Genomic DNA, 18,752 nt, shown 5'->3' on the forward strand with positions numbered 1-18,752 from the left:
TTTCGTCGGAGGAGTGACGGGCTTCAAAAAGCCGGCTGGGCGCTTAGGTAGTGCTTTATGACGCTGGCACTCGTGACATGTTTTCCCGTAATGCTTCACGTGCCAATTGAGCTCAGGCTAGTAGTAGTGTTAGAGAATCCGGGCCAAGGTACGCGTGAATCCTAAGTGGCCGGAGGAAGGCTCATCGTGACAGGCGGACAAGACATCGGCTCGTAACCCTGGCGTGACGACGAGCAGGTACTCATTCGCGTAAAAGTCGAAGTTTCTTTTATAGGGGATATTTCTTCGAACGCACGATGGTGATAGCGAACGTGCGAGTGCTGGTGGTGGATGCGGACTGCGGCCTTCAATATTCTCACAAGGAAACGTGTAATTGGGGATATTTACGATGTTTACTTGCGATGGCGATGGCCGACACACTGGCAGGCTGGGACCAGTCTCTATCCACTTCGTAGACTTTTCTTCCAAGCAGAGGCCCTCTACCGCTTTATGCCCCAATCCTACTACTGCCTTGGGGCACTGCCCACGGCGTTAAAGCGCCAAACCGGTGCTTTTCTCTACAGCGGAGTGTTGGGGCGACATATAAGGCTTCAGTCCTACGACGCACACAAGAGTAGATGGTGGTGGCGTTGAGTGTGCTTCATCGACGACTCGCTGTATATTGAAGGTGAGGTTAGTGACCTCGCGTAGGAGTTTGTATGGTCCGTCATAGCGAAATAAGAGCTTTGCTGAGAGGCCTAAATGACGACAGGTGGTCCACAAGAGTACTAGTGAGGCGGGTGCATACAAAACTTCATGGTGGTGACGATCGTACCGATCTTTCTGAGAGGCTCGAAAAAGTGTGAGTCGTTCTCAGGCAATCTGTCGTGCTGCGTCGGCTCGTTCTATCGCATCGCGGGCGTATGTGACAGGGGAGCCTGAACCAGCGGGAAGGAGTATATCGAGAGGCAGAGAGGGTTCACGTCCATAAAAAAGGTAGAACAGAGCCTGCGGTGTCATGTCTGGAGGAGTTGTAAGCAAAGGTGACGTAGGGTAACGTTGCATCCCAGTCGCGGTGGTCTGGAGAAACATACATCAACAACATGTCGGTGATAGTGCGAATCAGGCACTCTGTAAGTCCATTAGTTTGCGGATGGTATGCCGTTGTGAGCTTGTGGTTCGTGTAACAGGAACGTACAAGATCCTGAACGACGCGAGATAAAAAGTATCGGCCTTGGTCAGTAACGAGCTGTCGAGGAGCACCGTGATGCAAAATAATGTCGTGCAGTAGAAAGTCGGTGACTTCGGTAGCACAGCTGTTTGGGAGAGTGCGGGTGATCGCGAAACGTGTCACGTAGTCGATCTCCACGGCAACCCATTTGTTCCCGGATGCACAAGTGGGAAATGGCCCGAGAAGGTCGAGTCCTACGCGGTAGAATGGTTCAGAGGGGACCTAAATAGGGTGAAAGAGGCCAGCTGGAAGCGATGCCAGTCGTTTTCGACGTTGACAAAGGTCGCAGATGGCGACATTCTTTCGCACAGAGCGATATAGACGTGGCCAGGAAAAACGGTGCCGGACGCGATCATAAGTGCGAGTGACTCTCAGGTGACTCTCAAGTTCATCGTGAAGCTGTCAGAGAACATCTACGCGCAAATGGGAAGGCACGATGAAATGGCGGTCAGCACCATAAGGGCGCATGTTGTGGCGGTAGAGGACCCCTTAATGAAGGAAATACAAGTTCAGAGAAGTGGGTGGAGTAGCGGAACTCAGGCCGTCTATGACGGGAAGTAAATCCGGGTCGTGGCGTTGCTCATAAGCGATATAAAGAAAGAGTGACATTGATAAGACGCACGCCTCAGTAGCTCTCTCTGTGGCGTCTGGCGGATCCACTGGATACCGTGACAGGCAGTCGGCATCCTGATGGAGGTGACCAGATTTATACATGACTGAGAAGTTGTATTCTTGGAGGCGGAGAGACCAATGACCAAGACGTCCCGTGGTATGTCTGAGTGATGAAATCCAGCAGAGTGCATGATGATCGATTACAACAGTAAAACTGCGGCCGAAGGGGTACGGTCGAAATTTAGTGACAGCCAATACAAGAGCAAGATACTCTCTTTCGGTGATGGAATAGTTTTTCTGGGCAGGGGACAAAAGGCGGCTGGCGTAGGTGATGACGCAGTCACGTCCATGCTGACGCTGAGCTAAAACGGCACCGATTCCGCGGCCACTCGCGTCAGTATGAACGTCTGTCGGTGCGGTCTGATCAAAGTGGGCTAATATTGACGTAGTCGTGAGGGCTGCAATGAGCACCGAAAATGCAGCACGTTGTGGCGAATTCCAAGTAAATGGGACGTCTTTTTTAAGAAGCTGAGTGGGAGGTCGCGCAACGTCGGCAAAATTCCGAATGAAGCGGCGGAAATAGGAGCCCAAACCAAGGAAGCTTCGGACATCCTTAGCAGAAGAAGGTACGGGAAATGGAGTCACTGCGCGAATTTTGTCCGGGTCGGGCTGTATTCAAGATGCGTTAACGAAGTGACCAAGTACAGTCATTTCGAGACGGCCGAAACGGCATTTCGAGGAGTTCAGCTGGAGACCACCGTTGCGGAATACTTGGAGAATACTGGAGAGTCGCTCAAGATGGCTCGCGAACGTCGGTAAAAAAACAATTAGATCATCCATGTAGCACAAGCAAGTAGACCATTTAAAGCCGCGCAGTAAGGAATGCATCATGCGCCCAAAGGTGGCCGGCGCATTGCAGAGCCCAACCAGCATTACGTTAAAATGATATAACCCATCGGGGGTTACAAATGCTGTTTTTTCTCGGTCTCGTGGGTCAACAACGATCTGTCAATATCCAGATCAAAGATCAATGGACGAAAAAAACTTTGTGCCCTGAAAGCAATCAAGGGCGTCATCTATTCTTGGTAAGGGGTAAACGTCCGTTTTAGTGACCTTATTGAGATGTCTATAATCGACGCAAAACCGCCATGCTTTATTCTTCTTCTTGACAAGCACGACCGAGGATACCCACGGACTAGATGACTATTCGACGACGCCTTTGGCGAGCCTTTTCTCGACCTCTTTCTGGATGACAGAGCGTTCGGCAGCGGAGACACGGTAAAGGCGGCGATGTATTGGGTTGGCATCGGCAGTGTTGATGTGATGGGTCACAACTAATGTCTGGCCCAAAGGGTGGTTGTCTAGATTGAATATATCTGCATAGGATGTCAACAGATGGTGAAGGTCTTGTGCTTCAGAAGGCGAAAGATCTGGCACTATCATTTTGGCAATGGCAATGCTTGAAATGTTAGGCACAGTGAGCAAGTTGACATGAGGAGTAGGTTGCTCAGCTGACAGTTCAGAGATATCACACTCTTTCTACGACGACACGACGCCTAGTTTCATACCAGCAGGCAGCACGTGCGCGGAGAAACCATAGTTCAAAAGAGACAAATAGGTCTGGTTGTGCTGTACTCTCATGACAGTGTGCAAGACAGCAATGGAATGCTTTAGCACAACGTCGGTAGTGGTGCAACGACATATTCACCATGGCGCACAGGCTGATCACACACGAGCTGCACGTAAGTCTTGGCTTGTGGTAGAAGATGCAGGAACTCGGTGGCACAAAGGCGACTTTAAGCATCACGCGCAACAGCGGCGTCAAAAGGCAGTTCCAACTGAAGAAGGCCCGTCGAGCAGTCGATATGAGCGGAGTGTGCAGAGATAAAGTCAAGACCGATAATCAAATCATGTGGGCACTGCTCAAGCACGGTGAACAATACAGTGGTCTGACGGCCAGCAATACACACGCGAGAGGTCCACATGCCGAGAACGATATATGTGCTCCCATCGGCAAGCATTACGGCACACGTAAGAGGAGGCGTGATCACTTTTCGCAGTTTCATACAGAGAGCAGTGCTCATGACTGAAATTTGTGTGCCAGTGTCTATGAGGGCTGTAATGGTTACGTCATCCACCAAAAGGTCCGAAATATTGCGGCGTGTAGGAATCGTCAACAGAGGATTTGCAGACCGGGTCGTTAATGCAGCGTCACCTCCGGGAGCTGCATGGTCTAGTTTTCTAAGGTTGAGGACCCAGGTCGAGCAGGAGACCTGGATGGAGGAATCATCAGCGAGAAAGATCGGCGGCCTTAGGGTGATGGTGACCGGCTGAACCTTCGGCCCTGAACGTAAGTAGCAGTAGGCTGGGGATCGTACCGAGTAGAAAACCGAGGAAAGTTGTCTTCAAAGCGGCGCCATGTCCCAGTGTTGCCGGATGAATTGGACGTTCCATGATTGCGAAAGTAGCGTGCAATGTGTCCGGTGCGAGAGCAGTGAAAGCAGATCGGTCGATCATCCGGCGTCCTTCATTCAGCAGGGTTCCGGTAGCGGGAAGGGTGGCGTGAAGGGTACACCGGGATCTGGTTAACCGAAGCTGAACTCTCGGTAGTGCGAACAGCGCAAACAGGTGCGATGCCGAGATTCGCTATTTCTTGGCGAACGACGGCTTGGATGAGGGAGACGATGGATGCATTATCTTGAGGGCCATTGGAAGCGATGGCTGCAGGAGCCATTGCTTCGAGTTCGCGGCGAACGATCCGGGTGACGTTTTCGGATGATGTAGCTCGCGTGAACCTGGGGCAGTCTTCGCAGGTCGAAGTGGCTGCAGTATTAGGCAGGCGCGCAAACTGGTGGGTTATACGACGGTTCATGGCGTGCTTGAAGCGCTGACATTCCTTCACCACCGCGTTGACGGTGGCGCAATCTTTAACGATCAACAGGTTAAAGACGTCACCGGCAATTCATTTTAATATCTGGGCGATTTTTTCAGTTTCGCTCATGTTCTCGTCCACCTTTCGACAGAGGCCCAATACGTCCTGTATATAAGATACATACGATTCCGTCGATGTCTGCACGCAACTTTCCAGGTCTTTTCTCGCGGCCTTCTGTCGCCCAAATGGCCTGGTGAACAACTCGAGAAGCTTCATTTTGCAAATTTCCCAGCTGGCGAACTCCGACTCATGCGTCTCATACCAGGTGAGTGCCGTATCCCGCAAGCAAAATAAAACGTTGGCCAGCATCAACACGGGGTCCCACCTATAGTATTCGCTCACACGCTCGTACAATGCGACCCAATCTTCGACATTCACCTTGTCCTTGCCTGTGCCCGAGAATCTTCCGGGGTCTCATGGAGGCAGGAGAATCAGAGGAGACAGCTGCTGCTGCTGCTGCTGCTGCTGCTGCTGCTGCGGCTGCTGTTGCTGCGGCTGCTGTTGCTGCGGCTGCTGTTGCTGCGGCTGCTGTTACTCTTGTAGGTAGGCCTGTCGAGCCATTGCAGGAAAATAAAGGTGGCGACCACTCCGAAGTTTCGGGTTGGTTTGCCGGGAGAGCCAGGTAAACCCACCGCGCACCTCCACCAATAATCTTACAAGGAAGCGTCCAAGTGCAGATATTTACGATGTTTACTTGCGATGGCAATGGCTGACACACTGGTGTCAGCCATTGCTTGTCTGGTGGCTTGTCTTGTCTTGCCTTGTCTCCTAGGAGATCTTGGCTCATACCCACATGGGGGATGGGCCACACTGTACCTCATAATAGATCATTTTTACAACGCAAAAAATAAAGAGAAATTAGATGGGAACAATAATATTGTTCCTTTAAAAAAACGTGAAAGATTGCAGAAGAATGCGATAAACCAGATTATATAAAACAAATTAACAAGAATGAGGAAGGGGGAGAAAGAATTGGATATATCTGGCAGTACCACTAGCAGCGTATCCTTCCGGTTGCCTGAATGAATTTATGTAGCGCTCACAGAATAGCACTGCGGCCCACACCCAACTTACTGGCTCCAAACGATAATAGGGTGGATGTATTGACTGGCAATCCGAGCATACCAATCGGTCTTTCAAGAATTATTCGGCGCTGTGAGGCGAAGCGGTGGCATGTGAGAAGAAAGTGATCTATTGTTGCCGGTTCATTGCAAACTACACATAGGTTAGTTAATGAAAATCCTGATTTGTTGAGATAAAAATTTAACAGAGGAACTCTACAGCGAAAGCTTGTGAGGTTAACTGGTGGGCTGGGAGCAGTCTCTATCCACTTCGTAGTCTTTTATTCCAAGCAAAGACCCTCTACCGCTATATGCCCCAATCCCACTACTGCGTTTTGGCAATATATTCGATAAATTGTCGAAGCTCGGAATCGTTCTTCTACTGTTCAGCCAAGTCGGAGACACTAACGGCGCAGGGAAAACGGCCGTCGAGATCGTGATCACCTGACGCTGTCGGAAGAGGAGCTCAGGAAAGGCAGTCCGCGTCGGTATGCTTTCGGCCAGACTTGTACACGACTGTCAAATCGAACTCCTTAAGGCGCAAGCTCCACCTGTCCAGACGACTGGAAAAGTCTTTGAGGTTCGCCAACCAGCAGAGCACATGACGATCCGTAACAACTCTGAACGGGCGGCCATAACGATATGATCTGAATTTAGCCATTGCCCAAACAGCTAGGCACTCCTTCTCAGTGTTTGTGTAATTCGCCTACGTAGATGATAAAACCTGGCTCGCATAAGCAACAAAACGTTCGACACTGCCTTGCCACTGGACGAGGACTGCAGCAAGGCTGATGTTACTGACGTCTGTGTGTAGTTCAGTGTCGGCATCTACGTCGTAGTGCACGAGTAAGGGCTCAGTCTGGAGACACTGTTGGAGCTTGGAGAAAGCGCGTCTTTGCTCAGGGCCCCACATGGAGAGAACATCTTCTTTTGTCAGATGAGTGAGGGGTACGGCAATGTTTGCAAATTATGCCCAAAACGTCTGTAGTATGCGCGGAGGCCTAAAAATTGACGCACATCACGTTTGTTGGCAGGTGGTAGAAAATCTGCGACAGCCAATGTTTTGTCTGGGTCCCGCCAAATGCTGTCGGGGCTAACAAGGTGGCCGAGGAACATTAGTTCGTTGTAACCAAAGTGGCATTTTTTCTGGTTTCGGTGATAGGCCTGCTGTGCGAATAGCAGCAATCGCAGATCTAAGTCGCTGCAAGTGCTGCTCAAACGTTTGTGATAACACAACGACGTCGTCTAAGTAAATAAGGCATGCTTCCCACTTGAGATCAGACAGCACTGTATCCATCATCCTCTATAATTTCGCAGGAGCAGAGCACAGACCGAAGGGCAGCACCTTTAATTCGTAAAAACCGTCAGGCATTAGGACTGCTGTTTTTTTTTCGGTCACGTTCATCAACTTCGATCTGCCAGTAGCCGCTGCGTAAATCCATGGAGGAGAAGAATCGGGCACGTCGGAAGCGGTCTAGTGAGTCGTCGATGCGCGGAAGAAGATAAACGTCTTTTTTTGTCACTTAGTTGAGTTTGCAATGTGGTAATCGACGCTAAATCGAAGTGTGCCGTCCTTCTTCTTTGAAAGTATGACATGGATGACCATGGACTATGCGAGGGTATGATTACGCCGTCTTCGAGCATCTGTTTTGCTTGAGAGCGTATTGCCTCTTGTTCATTTTGTAATACTCGGTGGGCACGCTGACGTACGGGTCGTTCAGCATGGTCTGTGACAATGCGGTGTTTTACGGTCAGCGTTTGCTTTATCTTGGATGCAGACGCGAAGCAGTCGCTAAACATGTGGATAATACAGCGGATATGCTCTTTCTGCGCACATTACAGCTTCGGATTGACATCGATTGTATTGGCTACCACGGTGTCATTTTCAATGGCTGCAGAAATTGGGGCCATTGTCGTACACGCTTCATCGTGAATAGGTTCGAACTGAGCGATAGTTGTTTGCTTGGCCAAATGTTGGTATGATTCACTAAAATTTGCGACCAATGATTCAGTCATCCCACGTTTGAATTGAATTATGCCACGGGCAACGCAGATTTGCTGAGACAACAACAGCGAAAAGTTGGCTTCAGGGATACCACTAATGTCCCTATGTCGCCTTGTACAATAACGAACGTGCTGGTTCGTGGTGGAAGTGTGAAGGTGTCGTCGACAATACAAAGCCCAGTCCTGTGTGGATCGGTATCTCTAGGCTTCGGAGCATAGTCGTCCGCAAGTGTTACGAGGCAGTCTCGAAGATCTATAACAGCACCGTGCTTACGAAGGAAATCTATGCGGAGGATAACTTTCCTAAAGCATTCGGGAAGCACAACGAAACAAGCAATGAACGTCGACTCACAGATTTGTAGCCTTGCGGTGGATCTCCCGATCGGTGTCAAGAGATGACCACCTACTGTCCGAAGGTTGGGTCCATGCCCCCAAGGAGTCGTAACCTTCCTGAGTTCAGCCACAAATTAAGCCTAATAACTGAGTAGTCGGCGCCGGTGTCAACAAGAGCAGTTACCGGAGGGTTGTCCACAAGAACGGAAATGTCAACAGAAACGGGTCGGTCGGCGATGAGAGGTGTCGACTGAAAGTAATCGTTGAAGGTAGGCAGATGGGTTGGAGGAGGCTGTTTTGACGATTGCTTAACAGCGGTCCAAATCCCGGAGGCCGCTGATCATATGGTAATTTTGGAACGTTAAACCCCACGTACTTATCAATCAATTAGCACTGCGTCGTGGGCCATATGAACAGCTCTTATTTTAAATTCGATATCTTCTTCATCCATCATGTGTGAACGGACAACACTTAACCATTCAGTGGCTTCCAAGTTACTGCGGCGTCATGTGGAACGATTACGCCGATAATACCACTCGGGCAGCTCTTGAAGGCAGACAGGAAGACACGATACCACTTTCGATATCTGATTCTGTTAGTCGTCTTCGAGGGCTTGCACAGGAGGTTAGGCTCTGTCTATGGTGCCCATCAAAAAGCCAGACCAACTGGAGCGATCGTCAATGCCACCTGTGCTCTTTGATTCATCTATCACTGTGTTCCGATTCTTAGACAGCACGTAGACAGTCTACGCAAACTGCTTAGAAGACCGCACCGAGCCCATGCTATCCGAGAATTGGAACAAGTTTAGACAGTTTTTATGCAACAATGTGCCACCTCACTTCGAGAAGAAAAAGCTAAAATAAACAAACGTAACAGTTGTATTTTTTGGCTTATTTCGTGTTGAAATCAAAAACAAGTAAACGTTACTCACATTGAGCATCTGGGAAAGCGTCTGCTTGTGTGCAGACGACCATTCTGGTGATATTTGATTTATCTGAGCGATTCACTGAGCCGTCATTTTGTTTATACAGCAAAGTAACCTGCATCGTATTTATCTACGATGAGGTCTTCTCGGAGCTGTCTATTTCACCGGCTACAGGAAAATTGGAATGGGACTTAAAATGGCCACCGTCCATTTACCTGTCTATTTAACCGCCTACGGTGAGTATTGAAACACACCTTATATATTCCAACTGAACTAACTCCACCTAATAGTGACCACACTACCTTATCATTTCAGGTTAAAAATAACATTCACGAAGTTTTATGCTTTCCTCACTGTAATGGCTGAAAACGCTTCCTGCAATACTTGTCGTGGCGAGAAGGCGCTAAGCCACATTTTGTGTGACTTGTCCGGTCTATAATATTCATAGACAGTGGCCGTCATCCATTTGACCAACTCTTTATTATATTCAAGTGTATATTGAATATGGCCTTGCACGTATGTGACATACGACATCACAGCTGAATGCGACCAAAGAACTACTGAGGTTTACGAGATAAACATGCTTCGACAACCGGCTTTGATGGTGATGTCGCGCACCGCGCCAGAGGGATGAACTGTGACTGACTACGTTTGTATGTGCTGTGTTATGTGTGCTGTGTTACTTGCTCTATTTTCTATGTTGCCTCTCCCTCTTTCAATCTTCCCATTCCGTTCGCGCGTGTAGGGTAGCAAACCGATTATCCTCGGCTGGTTAACCCCGCTACCTTTCCTTCTTTACCATTGCTCTCTCTCTAGCTTTGTTGGGTTCAGGATGCATGTTCTTTTTTTTTTTGCTGTTTGTGACAGTGGCAGCGTATTGAAATGAACGTGGAGAAATTGTTGTCACGGGGTCGTGACGCTGATAAAGGCGGGGACAACGTTTCTAAAATGAAACTTCTCATTTGACCAAACTTGTCACCGATAAACAGAAATTCAGATTACAGCGACGTACACTGCCACTGATAGTGGCGACCGTCGATCATCTGACAAATGCTCACGCGCGTCGGTACTTATACATGTGCTGTCGAATATTTCAGCGCTATCGCTAGTGGCCACGTAAGTTCCAGAGTCAGAAGCACGAGTTGTAAAAGTTGGTGGATGCTCATCGTGGAATATTTTACAGCGCAATGGGTTACATACAGACAGAGAAAGGACACTACGCCGAACTCACAACTGCAATTGGTTTGGAAAAGGAAGGAACATATACAGAAAATTTGACTCATCAAAACTGTGCGCATGTGCACAAATATTACAACATGATTTATGTCTTATTTAAAAGGTATTTTTTATACTTATTCTAAAAGAGTCATATATGGATGACTTATGCACTTGTTATTCAATCTACTGAAAAATGCTTCAGCGCTGTGCCCTTTTCTGCCCGTATCTAACATGTTGCACTTTAAATATTCTACGATTAGGTTCGAAAATAATCTGTAATGTTCCCGTCGGGCGCGTAACCTTTACAAAATTATTTACTACCGTACTGAAGCTTCTCAAGCACTGCAAAGTTGTTTACGCTCAGAATTAGTTACATTGTTACGGGGCGATAACAAAAGTTGAAGAAGGAATGTGGCAATATGAAATGCATCGTATAACTTGAAGTTATGATTAACTTCTCTGTTTCTATTATAAAAGCTAAGAGATTGTTCTATTTAGTTTTGATCATTACAACTTACAACAACGCGAAAGTTAGGAGGCCTGCAAGAAGAGAAAACTGCGTGCATCAACGTGAACTCAAAACAATTATTTCTTTTTTGGAAGCCTTGCTATGACTAACAGCCAATCCATTGAATCAGTACTATCGCCTGCGTGATTATCTTGCTGGTCTACCGTCTTTTCCGGTGCTCTGATTTCGGAGCACATTGTATCAACTCACAAAAACATTACATTTATGGCCTTTTGTAGACATGATGTTGATGCGGTCCGCAATGCTTCTTGATGTATACGGGAAAATTTCATACCATGAAGAATAGACTGTTCTTAAAGTTGGTAATTTGAGTGAGTTGGTCCACGTTTTCTGTGCACTTTCTTTAATAGTAGAAAGCTGTATGTTGAGCGAGTTACACTCTAATTAGCTTTGCACCCTTAAGCGTGTTTTGAGCAATCAAAATATTTTTTCCCATACAAAACTTCTCAAAAATATGGTGCAGCAGTTTTTTGCTTACCAAACCCACTCTTGCATGAATACAAAGGTTCCATCTCAAGCACCCTTTAGGAGGGAAAGGTGTGTCGCATTCTCAAAACACCCACGGCTTTTTTTGGGAGCCTTTTAAAGCGCGCACCTTGGGTGCTGCAAGAGCATGTCGCATACAAGGAGCAAAGGCGCAGCCGACGGAGAAAGTCGAGTCTTGACTACCACTCAATTTTTTAAACTGCTTGTGTATACATACGTGCGCACACAAAGGCATAACGTATACTAAAATTTGAGTTTAATTTTTACAGTGCAACAAAACAGACGCCTATTTCCTGAGCGTGAAATCACATAGCCAGTGCCTCTCCGTGTGCACACAGCACAGCCACCACGCATCCCCTCATTCGTTACTTACGACACATGAGAAATACAGTTCAACAAATAATTTTACGAGTGCTGCAATCTAAACTGTTACTATAGCATGGACAAAAACAATGTAAAACTCGCACGCGATACAAAGCCGAGTGACGGAATGACTTCGAACGACGCTCAAAAATGTGCAATCATACTTCCGTCTTTTAGCTGTCTGGCTGACATAGACCAACTGCACAGATAGAGCTGTCAAGCTGTCGACCTCCTAACACCATTCTTTCTTACCTTCTGTTCTACTTTCCAGATATGTCCTAGTGTTTCATTGTATTGAACGCTTTAGAAATGCTTCAACCTGCACAATACACTGATAACACAAAATAACGTCATCAGTGATGAATATGCGTGGTTACTTCCAACGCTGCCTTTCCTGAAATAAGGATCAAATAACACTCGTTAAAGAGTAAGGCAAAATAAGGTGGTGCACCTGCTCCCCACGTGACTCCTCGTTTCTCCCACGGCCCTTTCTGCTTTATCATGTTACCTTGTCTACTCTTTATTGCAATGTGTATTCCACACTGTTTCAGGTACACATTGCGAAAACCCCCGCCTGTACTCTTATATGACGTGCTCTTCTCGGAAAACAATATTAGAGGATAGGTATGCAGATCCTGTTGAGACAGGCATGTGTGCTAGTCAAGTTATATCCGACCCAACAGATACCCGGCAAAATAACAGGAAAAAATAACGCCAGGCCTGCGCGGAGATCACAGCACAGTCAGAGCGAAAGCTAGAAGAGCGTCAATGCTAGAACGCGTTGTAAACTCTTTTGGGGCTGCTATAACGCTTGCAAGATACCCACTACTACAATAATTGATTCCGTGGCTGATGACTATGCAGAATTGTAGCTGAGCCTTCTCTAATGGGTTGGAAACATTAATTGACCCTCCCATATTGCCATTCATATTTTTTTTATTCTTAGGTGAACTTTCATTCAATTGTCTTGTTTAGAGTTGTGTATATTTCTTGTTTGGTAGGTTCATTTCAGTTCTCTAAAGCTCTTTTGTGATCTTGGGAGCTTACATTATCAATCTTCAATCAATAAACATTTCATTGTCAACCCGTTTCCTCAATAAAGCAATTAGTGTACTAATTAAGGCACCGTTCGATATGGCCTATTCCCCAGAGTGGGTTGTGCCAAGCTATTGCGTAGCCAACCAACCAACACCTGGTCACTAAATTAGCCTTCTGTGGCGTCTGGTTGTTGCAGTAGTCTTCTACCCCGCTATATTACACATGTTAACGCGGTTCCTTACCGACATAAAGCTTGTGTAGGTTTTTGTCCGCCGGTGTTTCGAGCACCAGCATGCCTCAGTGGTAAAATACTAAACTGGCGCAGAGAGGACTCAGGTTTATACCCCCTTCTATTCTAGATATTTTCATTTATTTTGTTTTTTTTGTGCAGTGGCAGTTACGGATACCGATGGCGGGCAACTACGGCACCCTTGTTGTGATCTCATAACAGCTTACGTTGTAAAATACTGAAAAAAAAGGGTAAAAGGAAAATAGGAGGAAAAGAGCAGCAGTTAGGTTAACCAGCCTATAGGCAGCCGGTTTGCTACCCTGCGCATGGGAAGGGGATGAGGGAGACGAAAGATAGAGAGGAAAGAGTTGAGAGAGATAAATACAGCACATTCGGCAGCACACGCACGCATACTCAGTCAGAGTCCAGTAAAACACTGAACTAACCGACAAGAGGATGGATGCAGCTGCAATCATGGGCACAGTCATTGACAAGCATTGCAAGGCATGTATCTGACGTACATGTGTCAAGCTGACACGTGTTTTCTGTCTTTTTTAATGATAAGGCTGCAATGAGAACAAAACAAGGGTGCCGTAGTTGTGCGCTGCCGCTCTCGCCGTTGTCCGTAACCACTATCGCGCGAAACCACAAAAAAGAGCGACAGAACAAAATATTCATCATAAAACGGGGCTCGAACCTGGGTACTCGCCATGGCAGCCAAATGTTACACCACAGGCAGCCATGCTGTTTTTTATTGTTTATTCTACCAATAAAATTGAGAATGGGTCGCCGTTTGATGTAATAATGCTTATCTCTTTACATTGTCTATGGGGAGGCTGGTTTTCCCTGCGACCTGGACAGGGGACCTGCACGGGTGCGCGAGAGAATGGTTCAGTACATGGACGTACTGAAAGAATAAGACTTTGTTATATAAAAAGGCGGGCTAGTTGGTTTTGCTGCATACTGAAGCTTTAGCGCACACACACAAGGACCGAGACGATAGGGACACAGGGAACTGTGCTGGTCCCTGTGTTTCTATCATCTTTGCCGTCGTGTGTATACGCTAAGATTTTGAATCTGGTTTGCTTTCCAAGGTTGAGCCTCTGGCTTACCTAAAAGAACTTCAGTAATGTAACTGTTCATATGTTGGTTGACTAAATTGACACCGTTCAAGTTGTGTCTATTACTGTTGAAAGTGTCTGCTTTTGATGCATGTGGCGTGTTCTGAGGCATGTCGGTGCTCGAAACTCATGCGCACGCAAACCCTAAACGACGGCTATGTCAGGAAGAAACCGAGTTACCATACGTCATATACAGCCTGCTGGAAAAAACGACCAGGCGACACTAAATGCGAATTGTGTAACCAGGCATCGCACAATATATATTGCGTAGCGAGTGGGTCATTGAACGCTTCCAACCTATTACGAAGAACTTAGTCATCATTCTTCATCGTGATCGGCCACCAAATCAATTATTGGAATGGTGGGTACCTTGCAAGCGTGCTTCTATCAGAAGGCCCAAAAGAGTTTTCAACGGCTTGTGTAAATGGCTCTCTTCAAGCTTTCACTGTGGCTGCGTGGAGCTTTCTTAGCATGCCTGCTTTTTTTTCCTCACTCAGACCTAAGGTCATTTGCATTAATGTTGACTTGTTCTAGCATGCAGGTTACATTTAACGATGAGCGCGGGAGCAGTATAATTTATCACGTTTTACAATGCTACTAGCCAGGAGAGTAGTCAGAGGGGGAGGGGATTCAAACCCCCCGAAACGGTACAATTTTCCTTGCGTATATATACACCCACACATACAAAGGCACACACAAACATGCACAAAGTAGGTTGAATCCTTCCCCCCCACCGCCAAACCCTCCCGACAAAAGATTTTGCCTACTACTCTACAATCTGCTGCAAAACACAAGCCATGCTTCTATTGAGGGGAACAGTGCAAAAACGGGATGAAGAAGATTGAACACACGACACAAGCGTTGTTCAATCTTTCTCCGTCCCGTTTTAGCAGAGCACTGTTCCCCTCAGTATCATGTACCAACTAGCCCTTCAAGAAACCCTTCTGCATTGTTTTTGTTCCTTACATCGTGATGGTGTTCCGGTCAATACTACTGAAGTTGGTACACACATAGCAAACCCGAGAAAATAAGCTACCTCCACGACAGTGAGCTTACTTTCCGCCCAAGTGAACAATGAACGCAGCAACTAAACGAGGGCTTACAAAATGTAATCTTCGTCAAAATAAACATCAAAGAAAAGGCATAACCCAGCGAGATATTTTTTTTCCTTCAGTGGCATAATTCTCATGCTGCTAATATATAAGGCTTCAAAGAATCCGCCAATATTGACTCTCGAAGCTGCCACTGGGATAGCATATTCCGCAGCAGCCACACTCTTAGCAGACGGTAAAAGAGCTCTTGCCATTCTGCCAGTAAAGGATAGGTTCCGACCACAAGCGAGCGACTTTAATGCACTTCCTTATACTTGTATGATGTTGGAGCACATGTTTCAGAAATGCATATTCGCATTGGCATAAATCAGGAGGGGGGCGCAGGAGAGAGAGGTCAGGTGGATCCGGACCCACCTTGTGCTGAAAAAGGGCAGGGGGGGAGGGGGCTGATACCCTTTGACCTTCAAATTATGCGTTAGAACTTCATACATTTGATTTACTTGAACTTTCGGTAAAGCACAATAAACTTTTTTTAAGCTGGTTGTTCTTCAGTGTGCGCCCGTGTTCAATACCACTCAGGTGTGAGAAACTATGACAATCACAACAGTCATCGGCCTCTTCAATTAAGGCTGAGTAGAAAAATTCAGCTACTCGAGCTCGGACCTTATACTTGTTTTCAGAATTTTATTTGAAATCATGATTTATTTCTCACGTAAATAAACGTGCAAGTAATGTTTAGAAAACAAAATGGCCGCCATGGTCTTATTAGTGCCTCGCCTCTTGGATTTTATTTTTTTTTGGGAGGGGAGGTGATGTTACCACACTGCATGCTCGTACAAATTAGTACACACCAGATAGAAAAGTGCCCGACATTGTCCTTTAACTGCTTTCTTGCGAACCATTTAATTCTATCGTTGATTTTTCAGATAGAGTGCGCCACGGATGGCAGCTCACAACTTCATAATAGCTAAACGTCAGCTGCTCTCGTAGAAGCGAAGGGGCATCACCACTGCCATGCTTACTTCAATTTGTTTATAGCACACATAGTAATTACTGCATACAAAAGGCGCCGACATTAAAAGAGGCTTATCAACAGCTCCAATCCTATGCTGCATTTTTATTCCTAATTTGACCATGTTTTTTTCAAACCGTGCCACCCATCTTTCCGACAACATGATTCCGCGGGATCATGGTGCTTTTAATATTTTCCAGCAGATTTCCACATAGCGGCCACTGCTTTCCCAAACAGTAAAAATGAGGTAAACGGCGAGTACCCCAACACTCCGTTGAGAGCTATTCCCGAATTTCGCACACTAGGATGCACTTTGTAATATAGGAACACTATTTTTGGTCATACAATGCACACTCAAAGAAAAGAAACTAGAAAGTTTGGACAGACGCTCTCTCACAATACAGAAATTACTTGGGCCGTGGCCTGAGAAGCATTTTCAGAAAAAGGGTGGACAGTTGCTATATATATTATATATATATATATATATATATATATATATATATATATATATATATATATATATATATATATATATATATATATATATATATATATATATATATAGACCGCAAACACAGACGGCAATAGGACCGGAGATCGTAGCTACGTGGCATGTGCCTATCCTGCACGTGCGGAGCTTTGACACGCGTAGCGCTTGTTTGCTGTTCTTCTCTCCTTTCTTTCCCTTTTTTTCTTTTTTTCTTTTTTTAAATTTATCACATCGTTCTGACGTAGCCCTCCTCACCAGGCTTCAAGAGCAACTATGGAGGGGAAAACAGGTGGAATGCGACAGCGACAATGATCGCAAGGAATGTACTGTGGTATTTTTTAAAAGCTGCCGGGAAAGCTGATGAGAGGTGAACCTGAGGAGTCAAACTTCTCATCACTGGAATTTGCTTAATTTAGCCCCCTGGACCAAAAAACTTGCATTGATTGTATGTTATTTACCACTCGTTTATTTTTTTACAAAAGGCACCTGCCATTAATAGTACGCAAACGTGGTCGTTTGACTACTTATCAGTGTATAATGGGTAGTATTGCCACTGGACCAGGTGCGTTTTCTTGTTTTTTTTTCTCTTTTTTTCTTTTTTTTTTCTTTTTAATGCACGTGCTATGCGTAGTACGCACACCTGGCCGTTCGGCTGCTTATCAGTGCATGATGGGTAGTGGGCCACTGGTATATGTAGTTTTTTCTTTTCTTCTTGCTTTTTTCTCTCGCTTTCTTTTTTCCTTTTCTTTTTCTGTCGCTCTCTCTCGGCGGGAAGTTGGCATAAAAACGCGTCGGAGCCTACTGAATTTCGTCTGATGGAGATCGGTCTCCGATCGAAATGTCATTAATAAATAGTTTTTTAGAGGCGTATACTTATTTTTCCTCTCTCTCTCTCTCTCTCTCTCTATATATATATATATATATATATATATATATATATATATATATATAATACATATATATATATATATATATATAGTGTGTTAGTCTATACACTCAGGGCAAAAATTGGAAATGAAATTGGTGGGTGCGTCTGGACGTTGTATTGCCCTCTGAACTCCCACACGTGAACTGCACATATTGCTTTTGAAGTTGTTTCGCTCTGCTACGCACTTTTTTTTACTTCGGTCGCATCCAAAGAGCACCCAAGAACTTTATCAAAGCCCTCATTGCCATTGAGCCACGCAAGCAGAAAAAACTCTAACGTGTACTCTCGTTCGCGTCATGCTGTAGTACTACTGTAGCTCTCAGCACCTAAACAAAACCGCAGCCTGGCAACACCGCAACTAAAGTGAGTCGATAGAGTTGTAGCATTTCTAAGGTAATAAAATGGGTGACCTTTAGGAGTGTCCGTGTGAAACAGGTACCAGTCAAGTCTGAGAAACTACCCACTCGACCACTTCACTGACGATAACGTCGTTTAACATCTCCACATATCCATAACGTTAACTTTACAATTGTGTTTCTTTAAATTGTGTTTCTTGCTGATTTTTACCTGTTTGTTCTTCGTTTTCTTTTTTAATATTTTAAGAAGTGCACTTAATTGGCATGTTTGTCATGCTGGTCCTGTTATTGTAGCGGCAGATATGACGAGTCAAGCCGTCTAGACACAGCTTTTGTGTCATCACTCTTACTGCTTATGCTGGTTCTGTACCTACGTAGCAATAAACTTCAAGACTTCAAACATACCTCCGAGATGGAAACAGCCTCCATAGACGAAAAGCGGCAGTGCAGCCCTTTCTCTTGTGACCAGAAACGTGCCCATGATTGAAGGGTAGAAGAGCGCAGCATTCCGAAAGAAAGCACTGCTCATGAAGTTGATGGTGAAGCACGCTCCCAGAACGACCCATTTGTTCTGCGCAGGCTCGGGAGAATCTTCCATGTTGCCGGCAAACTTGGGAGCTGTCATGACTCACAAAAACCTTCCTCTCTTATGCGGCTTCTGTAATAAAATGGCATCGTTTCATTATGTATTTTTCAGTTTTTTTGTGAAGCAATCTAATGTACCATAAAACAGAACCATTGAGTATGTCCTTTGACTGATATGTGGAATTTAACGTCCCAAAACCACCATATGATTATGAGAGACGCCGTAGTGGAGGGCTCCGACAATTTTGACCACCTGGAGTTCTTTAAC

General features: G+C 45.8%; 1 protein-coding gene across 1 annotated transcript in view; it reads right to left on the minus strand.

The window, feature by feature from the left end:
- The window catches only part of LOC142761773 (monocarboxylate transporter 1-like), a 57,234-nt gene extending 38,688 nt beyond the window's left edge, over window positions 1-18,546 (minus strand). Inside the window, exon 1 of the mRNA XM_075888213.1 lies at window positions 18,305-18,546. Coding sequence (XP_075744328.1) covers window positions 18,305-18,524 — 220 coding nt within the window. The 5' untranslated portion in view covers window positions 18,525-18,546. The remainder of the gene's footprint in view (window positions 1-18,304) is intronic.
- Window positions 18,547-18,752: the final 206 nt, after the last annotated feature.

Source organism: Rhipicephalus microplus, chromosome 3, assembly GCF_043290135.1.
Source record: "Rhipicephalus microplus isolate Deutch F79 chromosome 3, USDA_Rmic, whole genome shotgun sequence".
NCBI lineage: Eukaryota > Metazoa > Arthropoda > Arachnida > Ixodida > Ixodidae > Rhipicephalus > Rhipicephalus microplus.